General features: G+C 38.2%; 1 protein-coding gene across 1 annotated transcript; it reads left to right on the forward strand.

Annotated features, from left to right (window-relative positions):
- The first annotated feature begins 1,328 nt into the window (after positions 1-1,328).
- mRpS24 (mitochondrial ribosomal protein S24) lies at positions 1,329-22,580 on the forward strand. The gene is made up of 3 exons (XM_067137068.2): positions 1,329-1,790; positions 2,826-3,009; positions 18,769-22,580. Exons 1-3 carry the CDS (start codon positions 1,743-1,745, stop codon positions 19,056-19,058), a joined length of 522 nt encoding a protein of 173 aa, XP_066993169.2. The 5' UTR covers positions 1,329-1,742; the 3' UTR covers positions 19,059-22,580.
- The last annotated feature ends 1,719 nt before the right edge of the window (positions 22,581-24,299 follow it).

Raw genomic sequence — 24,299 nt, forward strand, 5'->3', positions numbered from 1 at the left:
GTCCCCTGCCACTTGCCTTTTGTTGATTATCTCATGCTTGCACTTTTCACACATCCATAATAATTTGCAATTTTTACGTTTCAACATTTCAGATTCACCTGAGGTCATTAATGTGCACTCCTTGTGATGCCATATTTCGCAAATCCCGTCACACTGTATAGATATACCTTCCTCTCTTACTCTTTTGTTGCAAGTTCCGCAAGTTACCACTTCAGCACTGCACCCTGACGTGGCCATCACTTTCGTACTATCTAAGCTATAACTTTCGTAGATTTTGTACTCCTTGCAAGTATGGCGCTTTCCTTTACATCACGTATTCAGATGTATTACTTTTATTATTATTATCTACACTGCAGAGAATTCTTCTGTTTCACAGTCACTTCGCCAAGAGTCCTAATCTTTGTTAACTAAAATTTGGTATGTAATACATCACTAATTAAGATCTAATAAAAATGTAATACGTACATCAATTCTTCAAACTTTAGTAATCCAGAGGCACACGGTTTCACTTCGTTATTCAAACTAAGTACAACCAAAATCACACGATATTGAGGAGCACTACCGTCACACACCCGCTACTCAGTTTTTCAGTCCAAATGGTTTTCCGGAAAGGAGGGAGAATAGCAGCAAATGACAAGATAACAAGCAGTGAAACAGCCCTGGAAGTTGTGAATTCATTCAAATACTTGGGAATTACGCTCCAGCCCTCTTCTACTTCTTTTAGAATTCATATAAGAGAAAGTTCATTGGCAGCCATAAGAAATACGTATGATTTGAAGGAACCCACTAAACTGTCTCTAAATACAGCCATGACGCTGTTCTATGCAAAGGTTCTACCTGCCCTGACATACGGTTTGGAGCTAATCTGGGAACATCTAACTCTATCTGACCTTAGAGTTATTGAGAATGTCAAGGCTAGATTCTTGAAAAGAATTTTAGGTATTTCCAAAATGTCACAGTCAAGTCTTGCTTATGTGCTAGCCAGAGAATGAGACTACAATTACCCTCCACACGACAAGAACAGGAACTACTTCATATTAGACTAAGAAAACGAGCGGAAATTGACTTGGAATTCTACGGGACGGACGCAATGATTAATCGAACCTGGACTGGGCCGAACAACGAACTGAGGAGTGCTCCGAATAGACTGGCCATACATGGTTTCCATCACAAACTGTGCGTACGACCTGGTTTTCATGACCCATGTGTGCCGTGCGTGTGCGTGTTATGTAACAAACGATGTGAACGATACCATTTTAGTGTATGCAGCAAAAGAACAGTTCCTTATTGGATTACTCTAAAATGTAATGCACATTTGTGCGCAATTTCTTCTTATTAAAACGTTTTGTTTTTTAAAGTAGTCGACTGTTACGATATTTTTAACTATCGACTAGTTCGATTGTTATCATTCGATAGTGCCCATCATACCCATCTCTATAGTACATAGAATTTTTTGTGTTTACATACCCAACTGGGTATTGCTATAATCTCGCATTCAGGAAATGTTTTCGAATTAGCAAACATATTTAAGGAATACTCGTAGTAAACAGTATTGTTCTGCCATCTATCCGAAATATTATCAGTGACAGTCTCTTAGTTGCAGAGATACTTGGGAAGAAGAAAATAGCAGTCTCTTGCAAGCAGATTTTGAATGTATCTTATGTGAATGTTATTTTTTATTGCGAACATTGGCATTACCTGCCGTTTGAAGATATTGTACTATACTTAATCTTTAGAACACAATGAAGTGTTCTTTAATTGGAAATTGGGCGTTATGGAAGAATAATTTGGTAAGTATGTGGCATTACTATTTTCTCTTAATAGTGAAGATAATGTCTGTTGTGTGACCATGAGGAGTAGGATGTTATTTCAAGACAACCTTTTAATCACTGTAATTTGTAAAATATAGTTGCAAGTTTATGCGTTGTAACTTGTGGCATTTTATGGTTAAAGTAAAATGTCTATTTTTAGGTTAGGGTTGGTTCCCTACCAGATTTTCCTTGTTCACCTTTGGAGTTTTTTTCTGACTCAAGTGCTGTTGGGTTTCAAAGGATTAATCTTTTGTCCTTCATGGTTTTCTCTTTACATAACACTGAGATCTTCATCTTTTTTCTTTGTTCAAAGCTTTATGGCCTCTTTTTAGAATGTTAGATAGCTAGGTATCTGCAAACCCATTATGGTTAACATTTTTAATGAGATACACTGACGTGTCCCTGGAGTATTCCATACTCGTGCATCAGTGCTAATGGAGGGCATTTTTAACATTTCTTGTAAGAAGGAGTTTAATTTGGTATGCTGATACATTCTGTTCCTGTTTGTTTGCCATGAATAATATATCATGTACAGTTGTAGAAAATGTGTTTTAATATGGATATAGAACGTTTCTGGACCTATGTCCATATCACATATTTTCTTCCTTTACATGTGTGGAATGTGTCCTGAAAATTTGGCCGTACCTTAATTTTGTACCTTTTATTGATTATTGTATAGTGCAGTTGAAAAGGTGCTTATGTCAAATCCAAGCATAGTCAGCCAGTTTTAGAAGTGTTTAGGCCTATACTTCAAGAGATCTGTTTCAGTAGATTTCCTGCAATGTTAAGGAACCTGTTTGTTGTACTTGAGTACAACAGTTTTGCCATTTTCTGTTAATGAAACATGTAGCTTAAATATTATTATAATTTAAATTATCTTTTAATGTTGATATATGGTGATATATTTCATTGTAACTGTGATTAAATATTTTCATGCTGTTAATAATGTGTGTCTACAGTAGTAATGTATGTTGTTAATATTAGTAAATATTGTTATATATATTTATTTTGTAGCCATTCACCAAATGCTGTGGCATTCTATCCCAGTGTCGCCCGATCCACGTCACACCTGCCTGCGAGAAAGTCCAGTCAGGACGATACAGAGTGACTCCAAAGAGAGATAGACCTCTCACATATGAAATGGCCAACCCTCCTCACTACATCGCTCACAGGAAGTCTTGGAATTCTTGGAACACTTGTACGTAGATCTAGAATATACTTCATAGTGTGATTAGGTTAGCAGTACAGTGATAAATGAGAAGGAAAGTGAAGAATGGTTATTGTTTTTAAACTTTTGAATATTTTGTAAATATAGGTTTAGACTGAAACTTATTCAGAACATATTCACAAAAAACATGCACACCCTGTCTATCTCTTACACCCATTAACTCTTGTGTGGAATGGAGAACAGGGTAAACCTTAAAAAAATGCTCAACAGTATAAATGATATAATTTTGGAAAGTGAATCATATAAATCTATTTCGTTAGTCTTGTAGGGTACTGATGTGTTTATTGCTGAATATCAGGGATCTGCCGTTCCGGCCTTAGAAATATATTTACTTTTATCCCCTAAATTGTACAACATTTTTCTTACTACTCGCATCAACAGCCACTGCCATTGGCTGAAATTTATACAGTACTAGCTGTCGTACCCATCGTTGATGGGTTATTGTTTGTAGCCTATAATTGAGTTACATGGCAGAACACCTCAGCTTTCAATAAGTCACTGTAATGTTATACGTCCATGAAAAGTGTAGAGTCGATCACATTGTCCAGGTTTGATGCAGGTAATTGGCTGACAATACTCCCATAGCTGTGCCAGTGTGCGGATGACAAACATCTGAAGAAAGCAGTGGAAAATGACTAATGCGGCAGAGATGAATTAACATTGTTACATTAACCACCGGCTGCCCCCCCCAAAAGAAGGATAAAAAAATCATCTTATGCAGTAGAATATCCAAATGGACGCTGAAAAGGAGATGTCACTGGCAGTAGGCTCGGTCCAAAAAAGGGAGGGTTCAGTATCCAGAGTATCTTGCGTAGAGCAGTGATGAAGATGTAGGGCTGCATGATTTGATGTCAGGTCCGGAGAAGTGGTCAGGTGTATTTAGAACAGAAATCGAATATACAATAATAAAGTTTTATTATGAATCCACCTGTTCAATACATTATAATGTTGTTACATTTCAAATCTGAATCTCAAATTGATTTTGAGATTCAGATATCTATTCTTTTTGTTTGTATTAGCCTGGTTGGCTATTTCATTGCAAGTGACTAATCTCATGTTTTAATCCGTATTGAAAACTGTTGATATACAATAATAAAGTTTTATTATGAATCCACCTGTTCAATACATTATAATGTTGTTACATTTCAAATCTGAATCTCAAATTGTCACAAATGTAACAACATTATAATGTATTGAACAGGTGGATTCATAATAAAACTTTATTATTGTATATCAACAGTTTTCAATGCGGATTAAAACATGAGATTAGTCACTTGCAGAAATCGAATGGCGCAGAAAGATGTTCCAACAAAATTCATCTACAATAGTACAAAGTTGAATAAGAAAGGTGGGCGAATTCAAGAAATAAATATACACATGACGATACAAAGAGTGAAAGGTAAAGGGCGAGAGAGAAAAGGAAATAACAAAGGGTCAGAGGGATACATATGCATAACAAACACCTAGAAAAGAGGCTTGGGAAAATATTTTACTCCAATTGCAGTAGTGGCTTGAGGCTTGCGAGGGAGGACGCGTTGGACTGCTGGAGAGTGGGAAAAAAATTTTAATGGAGATACTCTGAGGAAAGTAAAAAAAAAAAAAATCTGAATAGCTACAATAAGAGCAGGAGGAATATTTAATTCCGAGAAAAGAAAGAATAAATGTAGGAAAAGTCCAATCAAAGGCGATACAATTAGCAAGAAAATTAGCATGATCATGAGGGTAATTTTTGTTGTCAGTACATTCGAAAATGTAGAACTTCACTAGGTGACAGATTAGTAGAGAAGTAGACAGAGCAATAAGACATTAGGAAGACAGGAGGCAAAAAATAAAAAGTTCCAAGAAAAAATTAGATCATCAGAAGAAGAGTGCATAAAATAATGAAAATGTAGAAATATTAATAGTCAAGCGAGTAGAGTAGCATATCCGAGGCCGGAAAAAGAAAAAAGAAATGAGCGAGTAGGTCAAGATTGAGTTAAAGTTTTAAGATTAATAATAAACTCTAAATCTTAACACGAAATCCATAACTTACTACACAGTATATAATCAAAACATCAGCAAATCACTAGCACAAAAAGTCTCCGATTTTTGCACATAATTATAGCACAAAGTAACCTAAACTGTGGCAGCCAGTTGCCTGACATTAAAACTTTGAGTCAAGGTTTATTACTGCATCATGAACAACAACATAAGTGAAATTATTTAGAAGATGCAGTAGCGGCTTGTGGCTCAAATGGCAAGTGGGACTAATGTGGGTATTATTATTGTTTATTTAGTCTATGTTGCTTCTGCTTTGGTATATACACGCATATTAAGCCTTGTCATTACATTTTTATTGGCAGTATCAGTACAATTAAGCATGCTTGATTCTAATTTATTCTAATAGTAAAATACAGTAGAACCTCGATAATTCAAAATCGGTTAAGTCCCACCTAATTCGAAGCAGCTCTCATTCCCAGAAACATGAGGTACGGTTTTTCATGTTATTTAAACTTTTAAAATTTGAAATATGAATAATTCATAATTGGAAGAATAATGTCGGTCCCAATTCAGACTTTTACTTCAAACTGCCATTATATTTAAAAATTAGGGTTTTTTTTTTTTTTTTTTTTTTTTTTTTTTTTTCAGAGTAGTTTAAATTCAAAATTTATCTGCGTCATGATAGAATGAGTCTTTTGGAACGTGCTGGGATAGATTTCAGTATTTTCACTCACTTCGGTGTGTCTGCAGTGTGTTTCACATTTGCTAAGTTTGAGTAAAATCGTATTTCTTTTGTATTGAGCATTTTAAGAAACACCATAATATCACTTAGCAGGCAGTGTGCGGAGAAGCAGAATATGTGAACACTGGCGATGCCGACAGTTGGCGATAAAGCCTGGCTCATATGATCAATTCGTACGCACTGAATATTGTCAGTGCCAATGAAACTGCATTGTTTTTTTTAATGACGAGCCCAAACAAACTTACGGTTTTATAGGAGGGAAGTGCCAGCTGGAAAATCGTACATGGGGGGTCATTGCACTGTGTTGCAGTGCACGCGGAAGCGAGAGACTTCTTCCCCTCGTCATTGCTTAGATTTCTCCTTGTCTGTGAATCATGCTTTTGTTTTCTTTTGTTGTATGAGGTTATGTTTGTCGGTGAGTTATCCAAGTGAATACTGTATTGTGAATTTGAATACTGTAAATGCACCTTGTTGGATACATTTTGGAATCTTCTTTTTCCTGGCATTTCAAAGGTTTAAACTTTGAATCAATGCAGTACAGGTCTTAGACTATTTTTTTGATGCAGCAAGGGTTGGCATTTCTGAATTAAGAGTTGGCGGTTAACTCGAAATCCGTTTTTTGCGTCCCAACGACTTTGAATTAACAAGGTTTTACTGTACCTTAAAAGTTACCTCATTTATAAAGGAACTGTGCTCATCAATTCTTCTGCGATGCAAACAAATCAATCACTTTTCGGTTGAATTCCAGAATCTCTGCAATGACATTGTTATGAATACTAAGCACAGCTAATGTATTTAAACGTTCTTGTCCCATTGATTTCCTTAAAGAAGTTTTAACTCGTTTTAGAGTACTGAAACAACATTCTGAATCCGCGGTTGAAATCAGGGTTCTAAGTACTATTTCTGCTAGTTTGTGTACTTCTGATAAGGCTGTTTCCAGATTGTTTTCCTTCATTAGGGTCCAAAGAGATAGTACACTCGTTACACTCGCAAATGTATCATTCCTATAAAGCACAGTTAGTTCAATTTCTGTCTTATCCTTCGTAAGCAGGGGATAACATTTTAGTGCACTGGTTACAAGTAACCTACGAAAAGCAACTTTATGTTCTACGAAAAATTGTGGATCTATTAAAGAAAAGCATTGTGTGCGCTGCGCTTCTTCGAAACTGCATTTAATTTGATTCACAGTTATGTCGCAGGCTTCTATAGCATCGGCACTTGCATTCACTTCTTTCCGCGCAAGTTTTGTTGGGTGTTCAGAATTTTGTTTCAACTCAGGTAAATTCCTTCTAATGTCATTTATTTCAGTTTCGAAGTGCTGGATGGCAGTACGAGCATTTACAGCATTGGTTGATGATTTCTGCAGTGTGTTGTGCAGAATGTCAACGTGTATCAACTCGTTGGCTGAACGGTCAGCGTACTGGCCTTCGGTTCAGAGGGTCCCGGGTTCAATTCCCGGCCGGGTCGGGGATTTTAACCTTAATTGGTTAATTCCAATGGCACGGGGGCTGGGTGTATGTGTTGTCTTCATCATCATTTCATCCTCATCACCACGCGCAGGTCGCCTACGGGAGTCACCTGCACCTGGCGAGCCGAACATGTCTTCGGACACTCCCGGCACTAAAAGCCATACGCCATTTCATTACAACAGAATTAAAAAATGAGAGAAAATATTGGAATTCCTCATCATTCAGAAGATTAACTGGTCCTATTGCCTCTCTAACTGTAATGTCATCCCAACCATCGTCATTTTGAATGGTGTCAAAACATTCAAGAAGAGCATCCTTATTGTTGGAGACAGTATTAACAACTCTGCTATGAAAATTCCAGCACGTTTCTATAGTTTTCAGAACTGCACTGCCACAGACAGATCTTAGTAAATCAGTGTGCTTGGAAGAAACAGGAAAAACAATTATGTAAAGCCTGATATATTGATGAAAACAACTTCACTGATTTCACAGCCGAGCCCGCTTTCTTTATTACCAAGTTTAGCTGATGGGTGTAACAGTGGATGAAATGTGCTTAAGGAAATGTATTTCTTATCTTTACTTGCATCCCATTTCCTCCTTCCCCCCCCCCCCCCCCCTCCCCCCATAAATACGGCAGCACCATCATAGGACTGAGCAATGAACTTCTGTTCTAGCTTGGCAGTTCCAATTGATCTTTCAGAACGGACCTTAAACCGTTTGCAACCGGGCAAGTTGGCCATGCGTTTAGTGGTGCGCAGCTGTGAGCTTGCATCCGGGAGATAGTGGGTTCGAACCCCACTTTTGGCTGCCCTGAAGATGGTTTTCCGTGGTTTCCCTTTTTCACACCAGGCAAATGCTGGGGTTGTACCTTAATTAATTCTGCGCCCGCTTCCTTCCCACTCCTAGCCCTTTCCTATCCCATTGTCGCCATAAGACCTATCTGTGTTGGTGCAGCGTAAAAACTAATGGAAAAATCTGCAGTTCGATTTTGAATTCCGAAAAGGAAATGAATCTTTCAACTGGGCCACTACGAGCAACATATTGCAACAATATAACTAATTATAGCATCCATGATCCTATCTGAAGTTTCATCTGCCTGAATGGCTACATATTTAGCTGTTTGTATTTCCTGTATTATCATCTCTCTATAGACCGCAAACATGCAATCCAGTATTTCATTCTGAATTGTTTTCGAGGTATTTTTTGACACTGTAGAATCGAGAAGGTGATCGCTTAGAATGCTGTCTAATGCCACTAGTTACGACAACAGATCCAAGAATACCCCACGATTGTGTGAATTGTCACCTTCGTTGTGGCCTCGAGGAGGTAGTTCATATCTTCCGCAAAACTTAATACAGTTAATTAACCTGTTTAAAATGTGTCTGTTCCTATCTACAAGTTCGTTGTGACACTGGTTATAAACACAATAGCCTTCATTTACCGTATTTACGCGAATAATCCCTGCACCCTAATTTTAGGAAGGATCATTTTGAAGAAATGAACTGAACTAAAATTCCTTTCATCGAAGGCGTAAAGTAGGCATAAACAAACATTTTATATCACTCTGCGATGTCCACGTGGTCTTTATGCAAATAAAACTTGTTAATTTATGGATATAGCTGCTTTGTCTGAACATATTTTAGACGATAAAAATACATTATCACTGGTATAAAATATATTTGCCATGAAAATTATCTACCCTAGGAATTTCATTAATCTGAACTTGCAGTAGGCTGATTCCCTGTAGATTGGAAGATTCTTTGTCTCTTGCATCACTAGAATCCTCTCCTAAATTACTTATAGATTCGTCACACTCCATGTATAAAACCCTTTTCACACGCGGTCTTTGTTTACTCGGATATTAACACGACCGGTGGTGGATAATTCTTTTCGTGAAATGTAAACACTTGAAACAGACACACCGGCAAACACTGATGTTGGTTTTTCGATACAGTAAAATCTCGTTAATTCGAAAACTTTTGGACGCAAAAATCTGACTTCGAATGATGTGATTTCAAATTAACTGGCAACTCGTGCTTCAGAAATGCCAATCCTTGCCATGTCACAAAATATTCAAGACCCGTTACTACATGCAACCAACATTGATTCACAGTTCAAACTTTTCACATCATTATAAAAAAATAAATTTAAAAAATAAAAAATACTTTTCAAATGCCATGGAAAAAAATATTTCCAAAATGTATCCAAAAGGTGCATTTACAGTATTCAAATAATGCACTTGGCTAACTCAGTGGCAAACAACCTCACGCAACGAAAGAAAAAAAAAGAAACCCACTTCAAAGACCCTGTGCAAGTGATTTATTTTTTGGATTAATGTACTGTTTCCATTTTTAGATGCCTTGCACTTGCACAGAAAGTACCCGACACTCTTAAAACATCGTGGCTTATTGTGTTTTCCTATGACGAGGGGAGTAAGTCTTTCGCTTCCGTCCGCATTGCAACACAGTACAGTGACCCCATCTGTTAAAAACGTCCATTTTGGCTGGGCATAAAAAACAATGCAGTTTCATTGGCACTGACAGCAGGATACAGGAGAGTGTATCTACACGACACCACAGAAGATGACTACCGCAGCAGTAGTCGAAACGTCTGGAAGAAGCGAGAGGAGTGGACCACGGCATAATAGCCCGGAAGATTTTTATTATACTGACAGTATTGTTTGGTGCATACGAATAGATTATAATTATGAGCCACGCTTTTTCGCCAACTGTTGGTATCGCCAGTGTCCACAGATTCTGCTTCTCCACACTGCCTGTTACGTGATATTGTAGCGTTCCTTAAAACCCTGAATACAAAAGAATTATGATTTCACTCAAAATTAGCAACTATAAAACACACTGTCGACACACCGAAGTGAAAGAGAGGCGGAAAGATACCCTTGCACGTTCCTGAAGACGCTTTCTATCGTGACACTGAGAATATACTCTTTTGAAAAATGTAAATGCAGTTTTAAATTAAAAGTCTGAATTGTTTTCCGTTTAAATATGACACACTTGGGCAGTTTTCTTCCATCTGCGATTTCACAAAGCGTAACTGTACATCCCACATCGAAAACTTGCCAACCTTGACGCAAATAAAACCCGCACCCCAATTTCGCGCCTCATTTTTAAAAAGAATATGCGGGGATGATTCGCGTGAATATGGTAATTGAGTCAAAATGTTTACAGAAACAAAAATATTTTTAGTTTTTTTTTCAGTACAGTGAAACTTCATTAGTACATTTCTGCAGGTGACGACGAAAAAAATTGTGTTAGACGGGAAAATGTACTATCAAATATCCCATTAAAAACTGTCCAACAGGGAGATGATATCACTTTACACATTAGTACCTACATTTTACATTGTGTGTGTAGTGTTTCAGAAGATAAAGGAGAACACTAAAAAGTGTGAAAAAGTCGAGAGAACAAATATTTCTCTACTGTAGCCTGTTAAAGTAACAAGCGACTATTAAAAGATGTGAAAAACACGGAAGAACAGGTGACATTCTTTTGCTACAGTATGTAGCTACAGTACCTATATATCATAGCAGATCACTTTTTTCCTAAAACAGTTGTATAATGAATTGTTAGTTGAAGCCTTAGATTTCTGACCAGTGGGTAATTAAACACTGTTTTCTGGTCACTTTGTTCGAGCATGAATTTCTCGTGAGGTTATACACGTCACACGCGATTACGCGCCTTCGGCCACCGTCTTGAACACGGAACTTCGGCAGTACTTGGCATTGGTTTGGACAGACTCGCCGGTGTATAATAAAAACATGCTAACTGTCAAATTAGTAGTTTGTATTTTTGTATGAATGGTACCCTGCTTTACCATTGCCTGTATCTTTACATAACTTTTTAATGGGATAGGCCTACAGTATATGGAAGCCTTATTACTTAACGGCACCCACAAATGACCTGTCGAAGATTGCTACGCAGTGGACTTATTTTAACTTCAGTCATACCACACGGATTTAAATAATCTTATCACAAGAACAGTTATTGGCATTACCTTCAATTCATTGTGTTGAGTGGTAAAAAGAAGTGAAATGATTATTTGTCGCGTGACAGCCTACTTACTGACTAATAGGATAATCGTGAGAAGTTTGGTAGCACGGTATGTACGGTGTCCGTCTTGTGATAGCTTAGCTATGGATAAGAAAAGGGTCGTGAAACCACTCGCTAATGAAGAAAAAATTAAAATTCTTCAAGAAATAAGGAATCCACACCTTAAGCACGTTGAGTAGGCACGAACGTTAAAACTAGCACCTTCTACTTTGAACACTATTGTGGGCAACAGAGACAAAATTGAAAGTGCGTATAAGCAAAATAGAAATGGAAAAGGAAAAAGAGTGCATGAAGGAAAGTTTCTGAAGTTGGAAAGAATGATTTTGAATAAATAAATTTCTAACTTGTGATTGGAATGCGAAATAGGCTACAAGTACAATCAAGCGCACTGGGTTATTCAACAATCTCACTAACAACAAAGACCTTTCCGTAGAACAAAGAACATAGAAAAAAAAATTAAGCACATTTACCTTTGGAATATCAAATGACCATAGATATGTCTCTTGGTCATAACCATACACCAACGGCTGCACGGTTGCTAGGGTTACACTTCCGTTACACATTTTGTGGCAGTAACTTCCCTGACTCATAATTTTGGATGACTCCCAGCCATAAGCCGTGTATGTCAACACGACAGCTTTGGAAAAAGAATGCGTGAAAACTGAATTCAGCGCTCCTAGCCACAGTGAAATCTATTACTGTGCTTAAACTTAGCACTGTCCTGTCTTGTTCTTTGTTGCCAACCAGTGACGCAAAACTCAACTTTACCTAAGCTAACAGCTTGCTCCTCAAAGGCACAATATACTCGGTGTTCAAGAATTCAAGGTCATTTCCTCTTATCACGCAACTTTCTCCGACTGACCCGTTGCAAGGGTTCTTATCTCTATTGAAAATCACATTTGGTACACAAGGGATGACAAAGAACATTTTCAGGTCTGGGGAATATGTGATCATACTAGGCAGTAAAGGTGAAAAATCATGACGTGTTGAGTGAGGCATTTTTTATACAGATTTAATACAATGGGCGTTGGGGTTTCAATTTTACAATGTGCTAAGCGGGAAAAAATGTTAATGAGGAACGTACTAACGAAGTTTCATTGTATGTGTTTCTGAATTTTCGTGTTTTTTAACTCTTTCTGACAGATGTTTAAGATGAGTTATGTCTGTCACAGTCCAACTAGTTTTTCCACCAAATAATAAGTACACGAAACAGAAAAGTGACTTGTTTTCTTCACTCACAGTCAGCCACTTCTTGTCAAACCAAGATAACGCAGATATTCTTTTCTGATTCTTGCACCTCCCATGAAGCTTAAAATATCTTGGTTGGTGCGTGCCAAGTCTTTTTACTTCTAATTTTCCTTCTAAATTTAATGATGAGAATGGAGATTTCACAAGAGTATCACCCTATTCATAATAAAAGACAAGTTACTAATAATTTTACTGCATACTATTTACTATTTTAAACACTACATACTAATCACTGTTAAACAAAAACTATCCAGAACTTATACTCTCCACTCCGCAACTGCTAAAAGCAAACTGTAAACTAAAATTCAAAACGTGCCGAAAGCTTCACTCTGAATGGTCACAAGAACATGTTACACGAGGTTAAAAGAGTACAAGTGAGTTTGCAATAACATCGCCATAACACCCGCCGCTACAGCTTCGTCGACATTGTTCTTTTTTATTGCGGGCATGTCAAAGCTAGCCCCTAGCTTGAGATTTTAAAATGCATTTAAACTTTTACTCTTTCAAAGGTTCACTAACCTTCAAAGCAGTTACCAGTACTCACTGTGAGGACTGAGAGCGAATTAGCCCCTGTGTCGGGATAAATGTACGAAACATGTAATACAATCATACTTTCATTTTCTCATACCATTAATTACTTCAGAACAGTGGTACTCAAATATAAATTTGATCTCATTAAATTATCTAAAGTATAAGTAAAATAACATTTCTGAACTTTTATGTCCAAAAATCTGGTTGGGCTAAGCTCCTTTAGCCCTTAATGATGCACTGCCCCTGAGAAGATGCACTGTAAAAAATTTAGTTAGGAAATTTCACCAAAAATCATTCGAAAATATGATAGATATGCTTCACAAATCAATATCGAAAAATGGGTCATAGGTACGATAACACGACTGAGTGAGAAAAATTTGAGGTTATAGCAAGAAGAAATTAGGTAGCATTGCATGAATCGATAGATAATGGAAAAAGCACAACCATTACATGTACCTAAGGCAATATCAATTTAGAGTGTTTAAGAAAAGAGAGGGTAACAAGTCTGTGACCATACATAAAGGTTTTAGCTCTGCTACCAAATGTGGCAGGTAGGTAGTTTATTATTATTATTATTATTATTTACGAAAGATGAAGGTGACTGTGGAAGAGACATGTTCACAAAGTGCTGGGCAATGAGAGGATAACCATGGATGGTATTGTGGGGGTTAGATATAAAATAGCAAAAAGTATGAGTAGTTAGGAAAATACAAGGGCACTAGGGGATGGACAAGAATTGCCAACTTCGGATGAACAAAATAGATGTATTCAACACAAGACACAAGAAGTTACGAATTGCACAGCAAGAAAATATTGGAAGATTAGAACACATTTTGCAATAGATTTTACAGATATCATTACATAAATATGACTTGGATTTTAACCAAATAGAATAAACAAACACGTACATGAAATAACACGTTTCCCAACCAACTGTACAACGAGTAATAAGAAACATTAGGGAAATAGTAAAAACAATTGAATAGTCGAGTGAATCAAAGAACAACATTTTAAATTACCAAGATTTGAATAGAGCATTAGGGCAAATGGCAAGTTCTAGAAAACACTATACAGCAGAGATGCATTTAGGCCCAATAGAATGAAGTTACCAGTCCAGAAGTTGAGTATAAGAGATCTTCAAAATAGAAAAATATTTAAAGCACAGAAGTACGGAAGATTTTTGAGCATATTGACAAAATAATGTTAATCTTTACATAAATCCCAACAGCGTATAAGTTAAAGGAATGAACGATCCACTTCTCTCTTATTGATAATGATCGAGTGCAACTATTCGAAAACATGGTCATACGAAGTTTACAGGCGAGAAGTTTACAATACCTCATGGTTGATAGGGGTGAAAATTTACACCAGCAAAGCACAAAGATGTTCCCCTCTCTCCAACAGCCGAAGAATGCCTCCAAGTAATAGGCAAAGAGTGCTGCAAAAATATAAGACAGTTGGAAAAGGAAGGTACAGGGGAAATCATGACACATGGCACTGGAAACGCTGAGAACATCCATGAAGAGTTTAGAGTCGAAGACGTCTTCCAGGTTTGACGCAGGTAATTGGGTGACATTATTCCCATAGCTGTTACAGTGTGTGGATGTCAAACATCACAAAGAAAGCAGCGGAAAATGACGAATGTGGCGGGGGTGAGTTAACAAAATTACACAGTGTACGGAATGCTAGAGGCCTAACAGCTGCTTTGCAGCCCTAACCTGCTTACACCACCAGACCCCCTTTACTCGGTCACAGTCCAAACCAATCCGCTAGTTCGTAAGTTCAGAATTAGCGCCGCTGCACCTAACACTGTATGACTAGTTCTTAAGGTCAAGAGTTGGCAGCTCTGTGCACTGCACGGCCATAACCATAGCGAGACGTCAGCGAGAAAGAAACAAATAACAGTGAAAAATCGCGCCTATATGTTTGCGCTGGAAAACTGCTGCATTGCTATATTTACTCATATAGTAGAGACGAAGAAAATGAAAAAAAGAAATCTCGCATAAAAGGCCCCCCAACATAATTTATCAGAGAAGAACGACGATTCCGCTTCGAAGCGGGTACAAGTCTTAATGCAGCTCTGATGACATCGCAGAAATATGTGAATAGTTTAGTCCGTACGACCCACGCAAATGAAAACACGCGTCAAAGTCATGCGGTACATATGTGTTTTGTAGTTACAAAATGTCCTCCTCCGTAGCGTAGGCCTACTGCAGCTCTGATGATGTCGCACAAATAGGTAAATAGTTTCGTGTCCAACTCGTGCATTGCAAGCATGCATCAGTCATGCTGTATGTCTGTGTTTTGAATTTCTGCCAGTGTAATGATTAGCACAATAGTTGCTGTTCTCGGTAGTCTGGGTTTGAAGGAGGGCTGGTACGAGGTTAAAATTGCATATGCAGCTCTCCTCCATTGGTGGTGTATCTGAAAAGAGCTGCGCCACATATGGATGAGGATACAATTTTTATCCAGCTGTATGGCTAAATAGTTAGTATGCTGGCCTTTGAACAAGGGAGTTCCGGGTTGTATTTCTGTACAGGTTGGAGATTTTAACCTTCCTTGGTTAATTCTTCTGGTTCGGGGGCTGGGTGTTTGTGCCATCTTCAGTTTTAGAATTCATCTTACGGAGGGTGCCATCCTCAGACGCGCAGGTGTCCTGTGGGGCGTCATCTCGGAAGACCTGCACCAGGCCTCTGCAAAAATATGCCATTATTATTATTATTATTATTATTATTATTATTATTATTATTATTATTATCTTTGCTTTTTCTGCTGGTATGCAACAGTACACAATACTGGCACCTTCTTTTCCCCAAGTTCTTTTTAAAAAGAACTGCAATTTATTGACAGAGCAATTTATTATAAATTTTCAAACAGATGGTAGTGTGTTCACAAATTGAATTTTCAGTTCTGATTCTCGCAAGTTGGTACCCTGCTTACATGTTTCATAGGTTGGCGACGCAGTGGGAAACAGGAAACTGTGTTCACTTTCCAGTTGTTTCCATTGTCAGACTATCAGTTATATATCCGCTCTGCAACATGCGAGTGTTCACGTACCGTAGTTTTGAATAGGTCTACTTTAAGTTCAAATAGTACAAACATTGCTAAAAATGAGTCGAATTAGTCAATGAGCAAAATAAGGAAGACTGAAGAAGTAGAAATTGTCAAATCTACTTGTGATCTCGTAAAACGAAAATCTAGTACGGTACCGAAAATACACGTGGTGAAGAGTTTCACAAAAAATCAACACCAAAGATTCACGGGGTCAAAAGGAAATACGAAAAAAATAAAAAAGATAGAAAAGAACTTCTGCGAGAGGAAGGATTCGATGGTGACAACGAGGGTATAACGGTGTGTGTGTTAGAAGTGTGGAAGATGCTCTATTAGGAATCTACGTGGTGAGAACTGGCAACTTTTGTCCCAGAAAAGTAAAAAGCACTGATGGTGATTATTATTATTATTATTATTATTATTATTATTATTATTATTATTATTATTGGGCAATCAGCCTCTATTTATACTAATCAGAAGGAACGCGAAAGATGCCCATACTTCGAAGAACGAATGCATCGACAAAAGAACTGGAAAGGCCATGAAGGGGTGAAAATTAAAGACTCGCCAAGCCTTGTAAAAATAAAGTGGAGGTCAGAAGAGAACAAGAGTTGATCAAGGATGGTCATGGAGGAAATATGAAAGTGAGGAGACTGACACAAGTGAGTGGAAGGAATGCCAGACTTAGCTATGGGAACCGTCGTTGCCAGTCCAAGCTCCCAAACTGAGAGCCCAAGCTGCCCATTTTAGTTGCCTTATTCGACAGGCAGAGGATACTGTAGGTATATTCTATGAGGGCAGGTCAATAAGTATCTTCAGTTTTGCTCTAATTGTCTTTTAGGTTGGCTCTATGGTGTTGTGTGCTCACCAGCTGCTAGATGGCACCGCTGTCTACGTCTGTGGGAGGTTTCAGCGTTATCAGATCAGTACAGCTTGCACTGTTGTGATGTAAAGATGGCCGTGCCACTTTCTGTTTGCACCAAGGAAGAACAGCATTTAGTAATCCGTTTTTTGTAGTGTGAGGGTGTACCAGAAGCGAAAATTCATAAAGACTTTCAACATAATATGGGGAAAATGTTTTACCACTGCAAAGTGTTTACCAGTGGATTGAACAATTCAAAAGGGGTCGCACGAGTGTGAAGGATGAGGAAAAATCCGGGCGTCCATCTGCAGCTGTAACTGATGCCAATATTGAACAAGTGCATGATATGATCCTGAATAACAGCCGAGTGACTGTTGATGACGTGGCAGACCATATGCACATTAGCCATAGTTCTCAGACCACAAAAAACGGATTACGGAACACTGTTCTTCCTGGGTGCAAACAGAGAGTGGCGCGGCCATGTTTATGTCGCAACAGCGCAAGCTGTACTGATCTGATAACGCTGAAACCTACCACAGACATAGACAACGGTGCCATCTAGCGGCTGTTGAGCACACAATGCCATAGATGATATAGATGTTGATTACCATAGTGAACCTGAAATATTTGTCCCAAAGGAGTAAATTTGTAATATAAATGGTCCGTTATTGGACATTATAAATTTTCCAGCTAACTCATTCCTGGTTGCCAGCCTTTCACCCCAGTGTGCTAAGTTGGGCTCATCGGTTGGTAAATAGCACACCCACCAATACGCATGGCTAGTGCACATCGTGGAGGTCACTGCGTCGGCTATACTTGGAGCCACTGGCAGTGCCGATGCTCTATGAGAGACTTTGTCTCATTACCAAAAATTGATGCCTGCCTGGCCATCAGATGATACAGATGTTGATTGCCATAGCAAACCTGAAATATTTGTCCTGAATGAGTAAATTTATAATACCAATATAAATGGTCCGTTATTGGACATTATCATATTTCCAGCTAACTCATTCCTGATTGCCAGCGTTTTGGGCACATTCTTTTGTTCCAAAATGTCGGGTGGAACCCATGGCTTATAGATTTTTCTCTCTTCTTTTCCAAAACAATCTTCTGCTGCATCAATTATTTGTTTCTTGATTTCTTCCCATTTTTCCCATTTGATGTTACAGACCGATAAAATAGCTGACAAATAGCAAACTAGCACAATGAATGCTTACTAGCTTTTTATAGTACTGTACTTATTGCCTGCCTGAGGGGTGATATTTCACATCAGAAGAAGGCATTGAATGGCTGATTGTATGGTGGTAACATCTAATTTTCTTTCTTATACATACATACAGCCTGCAGAAAGTCAAGTATGCACAAAACTAGCTGCCTGTCAGTAACCGTCAGAGTGCAGGAGTAATACAGCTTTGGAGCACACTGAAATTGCTCAGTTGTTTCTACTTGATATTTATCAACACACTGTTCATGGTCACACAGTATTCATAGTTTTAAGACCTGATTACTTTTACTTTTCTTAACCTTCCAGTATCTTCAGAGCACTAAGAGGTATTTCACAGAACCTTGAGAACAGTATGGGATCCACTGATCTAGAAGAATAACAATAGATAAAGGAGAGAGGGAGTGTGTTCATGTGTGCATGCATTTAACTTTATGGCAGACTACATTCTCGGCATGTTAATTCTGAAAGAGTTGTAGTGTGAATATATAGAAGTATTTATAGTTATGGTTTAAATTTTGTATGCTATGACTACAAATTCTTTTTTTTTTCAGCTAATGTCTTGGATGGAGTGAGACCTGCTGAAACAGCTATAGAAGATATGTTCATTAGGAAGTTTATGACTGGAACATGGCATAACCTATTTCTTTCAGAAGTTATCATTAAGCGCCAACATAATATTATTCGCATTGCCGGTCTAGTTAAACAGGCAATAAATGCAAGAAAAATGTATTTTCTGATTGGTTATTGTGAAGAACTCTTAAGTTATTGGCTACAATGCCCAGTGAAGCTTGAATTACAAATAGTTTCAGATCCAAAAGATGTTATATTTAAGTATATCTAAATGACTAAAATGAATAGAAATGCAATCTCTCAAAAGTTTTAAAACCTGTGCAAATGAAGAAGGATCAAAGACTAATGCCAGTAGATATCTCACAGTGATCAATGTATTTGCATCAGTTAATATTGCTCTGTAACTTGGCAGCAAACTCGGTATCAGACTTACGTTTTGCAATAATGCTGTGTTACACAAAAGAATACTAGATTTTTAAAGTTTTATAATTTCCCTTACCAGTGATCATTATTATTTATTCCTCTCATCCAGCTCCTGCCGGGTTGGAATGTTTATGGCACCTTTCTGTCTTCCTCTCTCCGACCACCATTGGTCCTCCTTAACTGTGTTTCATTCCAGGTTTCTTGTAGTTATACTGTTCTTGATCATTTTCAACCACCTTGGTCTGGGTCTAGGTGTGCACCAGTGATATCCAAACATTGGGATGAATGAATACATGTCAATTTCACAGTTCACTTTACAAGTACCGTATTTACGCGAATAATTCCCACTGCCAAATAATCCACGCACCCTAATTTTAGGAAGGCTCGTTTTGAAAAAAAAATGATTTGAACTAAAATTCCTTCCATCGAAAGAGTAGTGTAGGCATAAACAAACACTTCGTATCACTCCACGAGGTCCACGTGGTCTTTACGCAAATATGAACATGTAAATTAACAGATATAGCTGCTTTGCCTGAAATTATTAAAATACGTTATCACTGCTATAAAGTGCCATGAAAATGAGCAAGTAGGCCTGATAAATATTTCATTAATCTGAACTTGCTATATGCTCGATTCTCTGTACAGAGTAAGATCCATTGTTTCTTGCATCTCTAGAATCCTCTCCTAAATTACAAATTCGCCACACTCCACGTCTAAAACACTTCTCACACGTGGTTTATTTTTACTCGGATAGTAACACAACCGGTGATGGATAATATTCTTTTCGTGCAATGTAAACACTTGAAACACACACACCTGTGAACTCCGATGTTAGTTATTGCGTGATTTCGAATTAACCACCAACTCGTAATTCAGAAATGCCAACGCTTGCGGCATCACAAACTATTCTAATGCCCACTATTGCATGCAGTTAACACTGATTCACAGTATAAACCTTGCAAATGCCATGGAAAAAACTATTTCAGAAATGTATCCAGCAAGGTGCATTTACTCACTGGCAAACATAACCTCTTGCAACAAAGGAAAAAAAAACACAATTCAAAGACGAGGACAAATTATGCTGGCTCCCATGTGTAAGTGCTCTATTTTTTTGTTTACTGTACTGTTTGCATTTTTAGATGCCTTGTACTTGCACGGAAAGTGCCCAACGTCCTTAAAACATCGTGGCTTATCGAATATTCCTGTAACAAGGGGAGGAAGTCTCTCGCTTCCATGTGCATTGTAACACAGTACAGTACACTGACCCCAGCTCCTTTAAAACCATAAGTCCGTCTGGGCTCAGCAATAATAAAAAAATATTTAAAAAAAAGCTGTTTCATCGGCATAGACAATATTGTTCGGTGCTTACAAATTGATTATAATTATGAGCCACTCTTTTTTGCCATCTGTCGGCATCACCAGTGTTCACGGATTCTGTCTCTCCGCACACTGTCTGCGACGTGATGTTTTGGCGTTCCTTAAAACTCAGAATACAAAAGAGTTGCGATTTCACTCGAACGTAGCAATTATGAAAAGCACTGTAGACACACCGAAGTGAGTGACAGTGCGCAAACCTACCCTGCACATTCCGGAAGACGCGTTCTATCGTGATGCGGAGAAATTTTGAATTTAAATTACTCTGTACAAATAGTATTTTTTTTAAATGTGAAGGCAGTTTAGAATTAAGTCTGAATAGTGTTCCGTTTAAATACGACATATGGAGACAGTTTTATTCCATCTGCAGTTATACAACGAATAACTGTACACCCAACATTAAAAAAACTACGTGATCAAGGAGCGTGTTACCAACCTTGACGCAAATAAAACCCGCACCCCAATGTCGTGCCTCAATTTTTTTAAAAAATAAAGATGCGGGGATTATTCGCGTAAATACGGTATTCTATGTGAGAACTTAGTCACATGATACACATCTGACTGATAGTCAAATTATGCCTACACTCTGATCAGCATATGTGATGTGATGGACACTCCTGCCAAAACACCTTCACATACGTTGGCAGGTAGTGATGGCATACACACTTAATCTTCAACAAAAACTTCTCAAAACTAAATTACTTGGGGAGAGTTTGGGGCTTCTTAAAGGCCTCTTGAGGAAAGCCGTGTTGTCCGGACCAGGATGGCTCATTCAGGAGTGGGGGACAACTTCATTCATCCATTCCCTCAGTAGTGATGACACGTAACTTAATCTTGAAACATACCCTTGCAAAACTAAATTACATGGTGAGAGTATGGAGTTCTTTGCAAGGCCCTTGATGAAGAATGCATTGTTGTCTAGACCATGATGACCAGTTTAGCAATGGGAGACAACCATTCTGGTGAGGAGAATGAGAAGTGCAGCATCTTGCTGCCAAACACTGTTTTATATTTCATTTTGAATCTGAGGAAAAGCCAGTTCTGAATCATGTATAATTTCACACTTATTGTAACAGTTTGTCTTTTCCCTGGAAAATGAACAGATTATAAATGTGTTTAGATAATGTGAAGAAAACATGAACTTTTGAGGAATACTTTTTGTATTCTTCCATTTTATGTAGATTCCCTATGGCCCATGCGTGTTCACCATTCAGGTCTGATGGGCATTGATTGCTGAATATACCATGACTAAGAAAACTTTCATCACCTTCCATTAACTTGCATTTCTATGCTGAAGTTGACATGTGTTAATGGTTTACCGTTTTTAGGGCATATGAGAGTAGAAGGTAGTGTGAATGCATTTCCAGTTGCATTCTTATCTCTTTCTACGCTATCATCTTCAGGAGCACCACTTCTTGGCTTACCTGCCATACAATATTTTTTAATGATTACACAAGGAAGTCCCTCCGACACATTCTGTCATGCATGATGTTCATGATCACCTCAGACTTCTTTTTATACAGGCATACTCTCTTCTTGAACTATTTGCTACATCACAATATTGTTACCAGATAGAGGCTCATTTCCAAGTTATCATCAAAACTCGCTCTGAATTTTAACTACTGAAGTACACTTTGCTAGCAAGAGAACACAGAAAGCTTTATGCATCTTTAACCAAAACAATTATAGTGACATTGTCAGGCAACAGGGAGAGAAGACAACAATTTGTGTATGCAGTAAAAATCTATTCTTGATCTTTCAGTCTATGTAGGAAACAAATGACTAACATTATTTATGTAGCTATACGAGCCACTTAATATTCCAATATTCTTTTGTGTGTAAGCCTTCATACCTTTGTTTGTCAGGGCTGAGATATTAATAAACCGTTGTTTTACTTATATGTTTGTACATAACTGAAATGTGGGACTGAAGTCAGATTATTAAAAGATGGACTAGTATTTTATTATTAAAGAATTATATATTTCATTTACCGAGATGTGATCGTGTGTTTTAATGTTATGTCTCGTGAAGTAATAGTCGAGACTCAGGATGCACAGTATAGTGAAATGTTCATTATTATTGTTACTACTACAGAAACTCTTGTCTTGAAAATGTGAAATTTTTCATACTTTTCGGTCACCTTCCTTGTAAAATTCATCCAACCTCCTCCATTTATCTAGCTTTCGTATCCTTGTCCACTTGATTAAGTAAGCTCGGAATTAGGTGTAAATTATAGATTGTCCTTATTTGCAGCAGTGTCATTAAGCTAGTATACCCCTAAAACCTGAGCTGTTCAGTAGTTAAACATAAGATTACTTCAGCTTGGCCAATGCCTCTCTCCATTCCCTCCTCCATTTTTCTTCCTTTGATGCCACTGGAGAGAGAACATTTTTCCATGTTGCAGATGAAGAATATATCCATGATATCCCCGACCTGTCATAAGAACCTACTAAAAGGGGTGACCTAGTTGCGGATATGGATTATGGCATTGGAATCATGAATTGGCCTCGTGTGGGTAGGAGGGTTTGAATACATCCACAGGTAATCCCTGCCTGTCTTAGAAGGTAGCTAAAAGGGCCGTGTGGGCATCGAACCCTTCTCGAGGGTTAGTTGTAGACTAATCAAAATTTGTGCATGCTGCTTGGGGAAGGGCCTCTTACATGTGCGATTATGCTCAAAAGCCCAGACGGCATCCACAACACTTCGGGTGGGAGCTCCGTGTACCAGGTCCCCGCACAGCCGAATGCCAGAGCACATTGTTAGTAGGTATCAATTTATTTTATTGTTATGTGCTCTGGATACACTATGGGGTACATTCCTATGTGGATGATTGGAGAAAGGGGGCTCTGTTGCTCATTGCCCATTCTAGGCATCATTCAGCATTGGAGTCCAGGCAATACCTGCTGTGACCAGATGGGTACAGTATTGCCTTGGCTGGTTGGTTCAGCTACAGAGGCCCCTGACCAGAGTGGGTGGCATTCGGGGAGGATGTTTCCAGACATGGCTTCCGTTAAACATCTAAAGCTTATCCGGATTAATCCCGCACCTTAGTCTTTAATTTTTTATTCCCTAAGGGGTGCAACTCCACGGGGACGTGCAGCTTGAAATGATGGGATCCATCTTCCCTAGGTTCCTGGTTGCTCTCCGCATGATTTCAGGCGGGTTAAATCCATCCTTTTCAGTGGACACTTCCATTAATAATGCTACCCAGATATGTAAACTCTTCTACATTCTCTAACCCTTCTCCATCTATGTTCACTTGGCTTCTCTTTTTCTCTTTTCCACAGTGCATGACTACAGTTTTCTTTTTACTGATTACCATTCCAAACTCCTTCAGATATTCATTCCAAACGTACAGTCTCCTTCGTACTTCCTTTTCTCCCTGTCCCCAAATCACCACATCATCTGCAAATACCAAAGCATTCACTTCATCACTACTGATACTCTGTTTTATACGTTCTATGATTTCATCCATCAATATAATAAACAATAATGGTGACAGTGCACTTCCTTGCTTGGGACCTTTTTTTGTATAAAATGTTTCAGTCATCCCCCCCCCCCCCCCCCACTTGTACACTGGATTTACTCTCATGATACAACATTTTTATCTTGTTATTTAATGATTTTGGTACATTCCTTTTCAGTAGGCATTCCCATACATGTTTTCCCTTAACTGTATCACAAGCTTTTTCCAAATACAAAAATACGAAGGTGA

Source organism: Anabrus simplex, chromosome 1 (genome assembly GCF_040414725.1).
Source record: "Anabrus simplex isolate iqAnaSimp1 chromosome 1, ASM4041472v1, whole genome shotgun sequence".
NCBI lineage: Eukaryota > Metazoa > Arthropoda > Insecta > Orthoptera > Tettigoniidae > Anabrus > Anabrus simplex.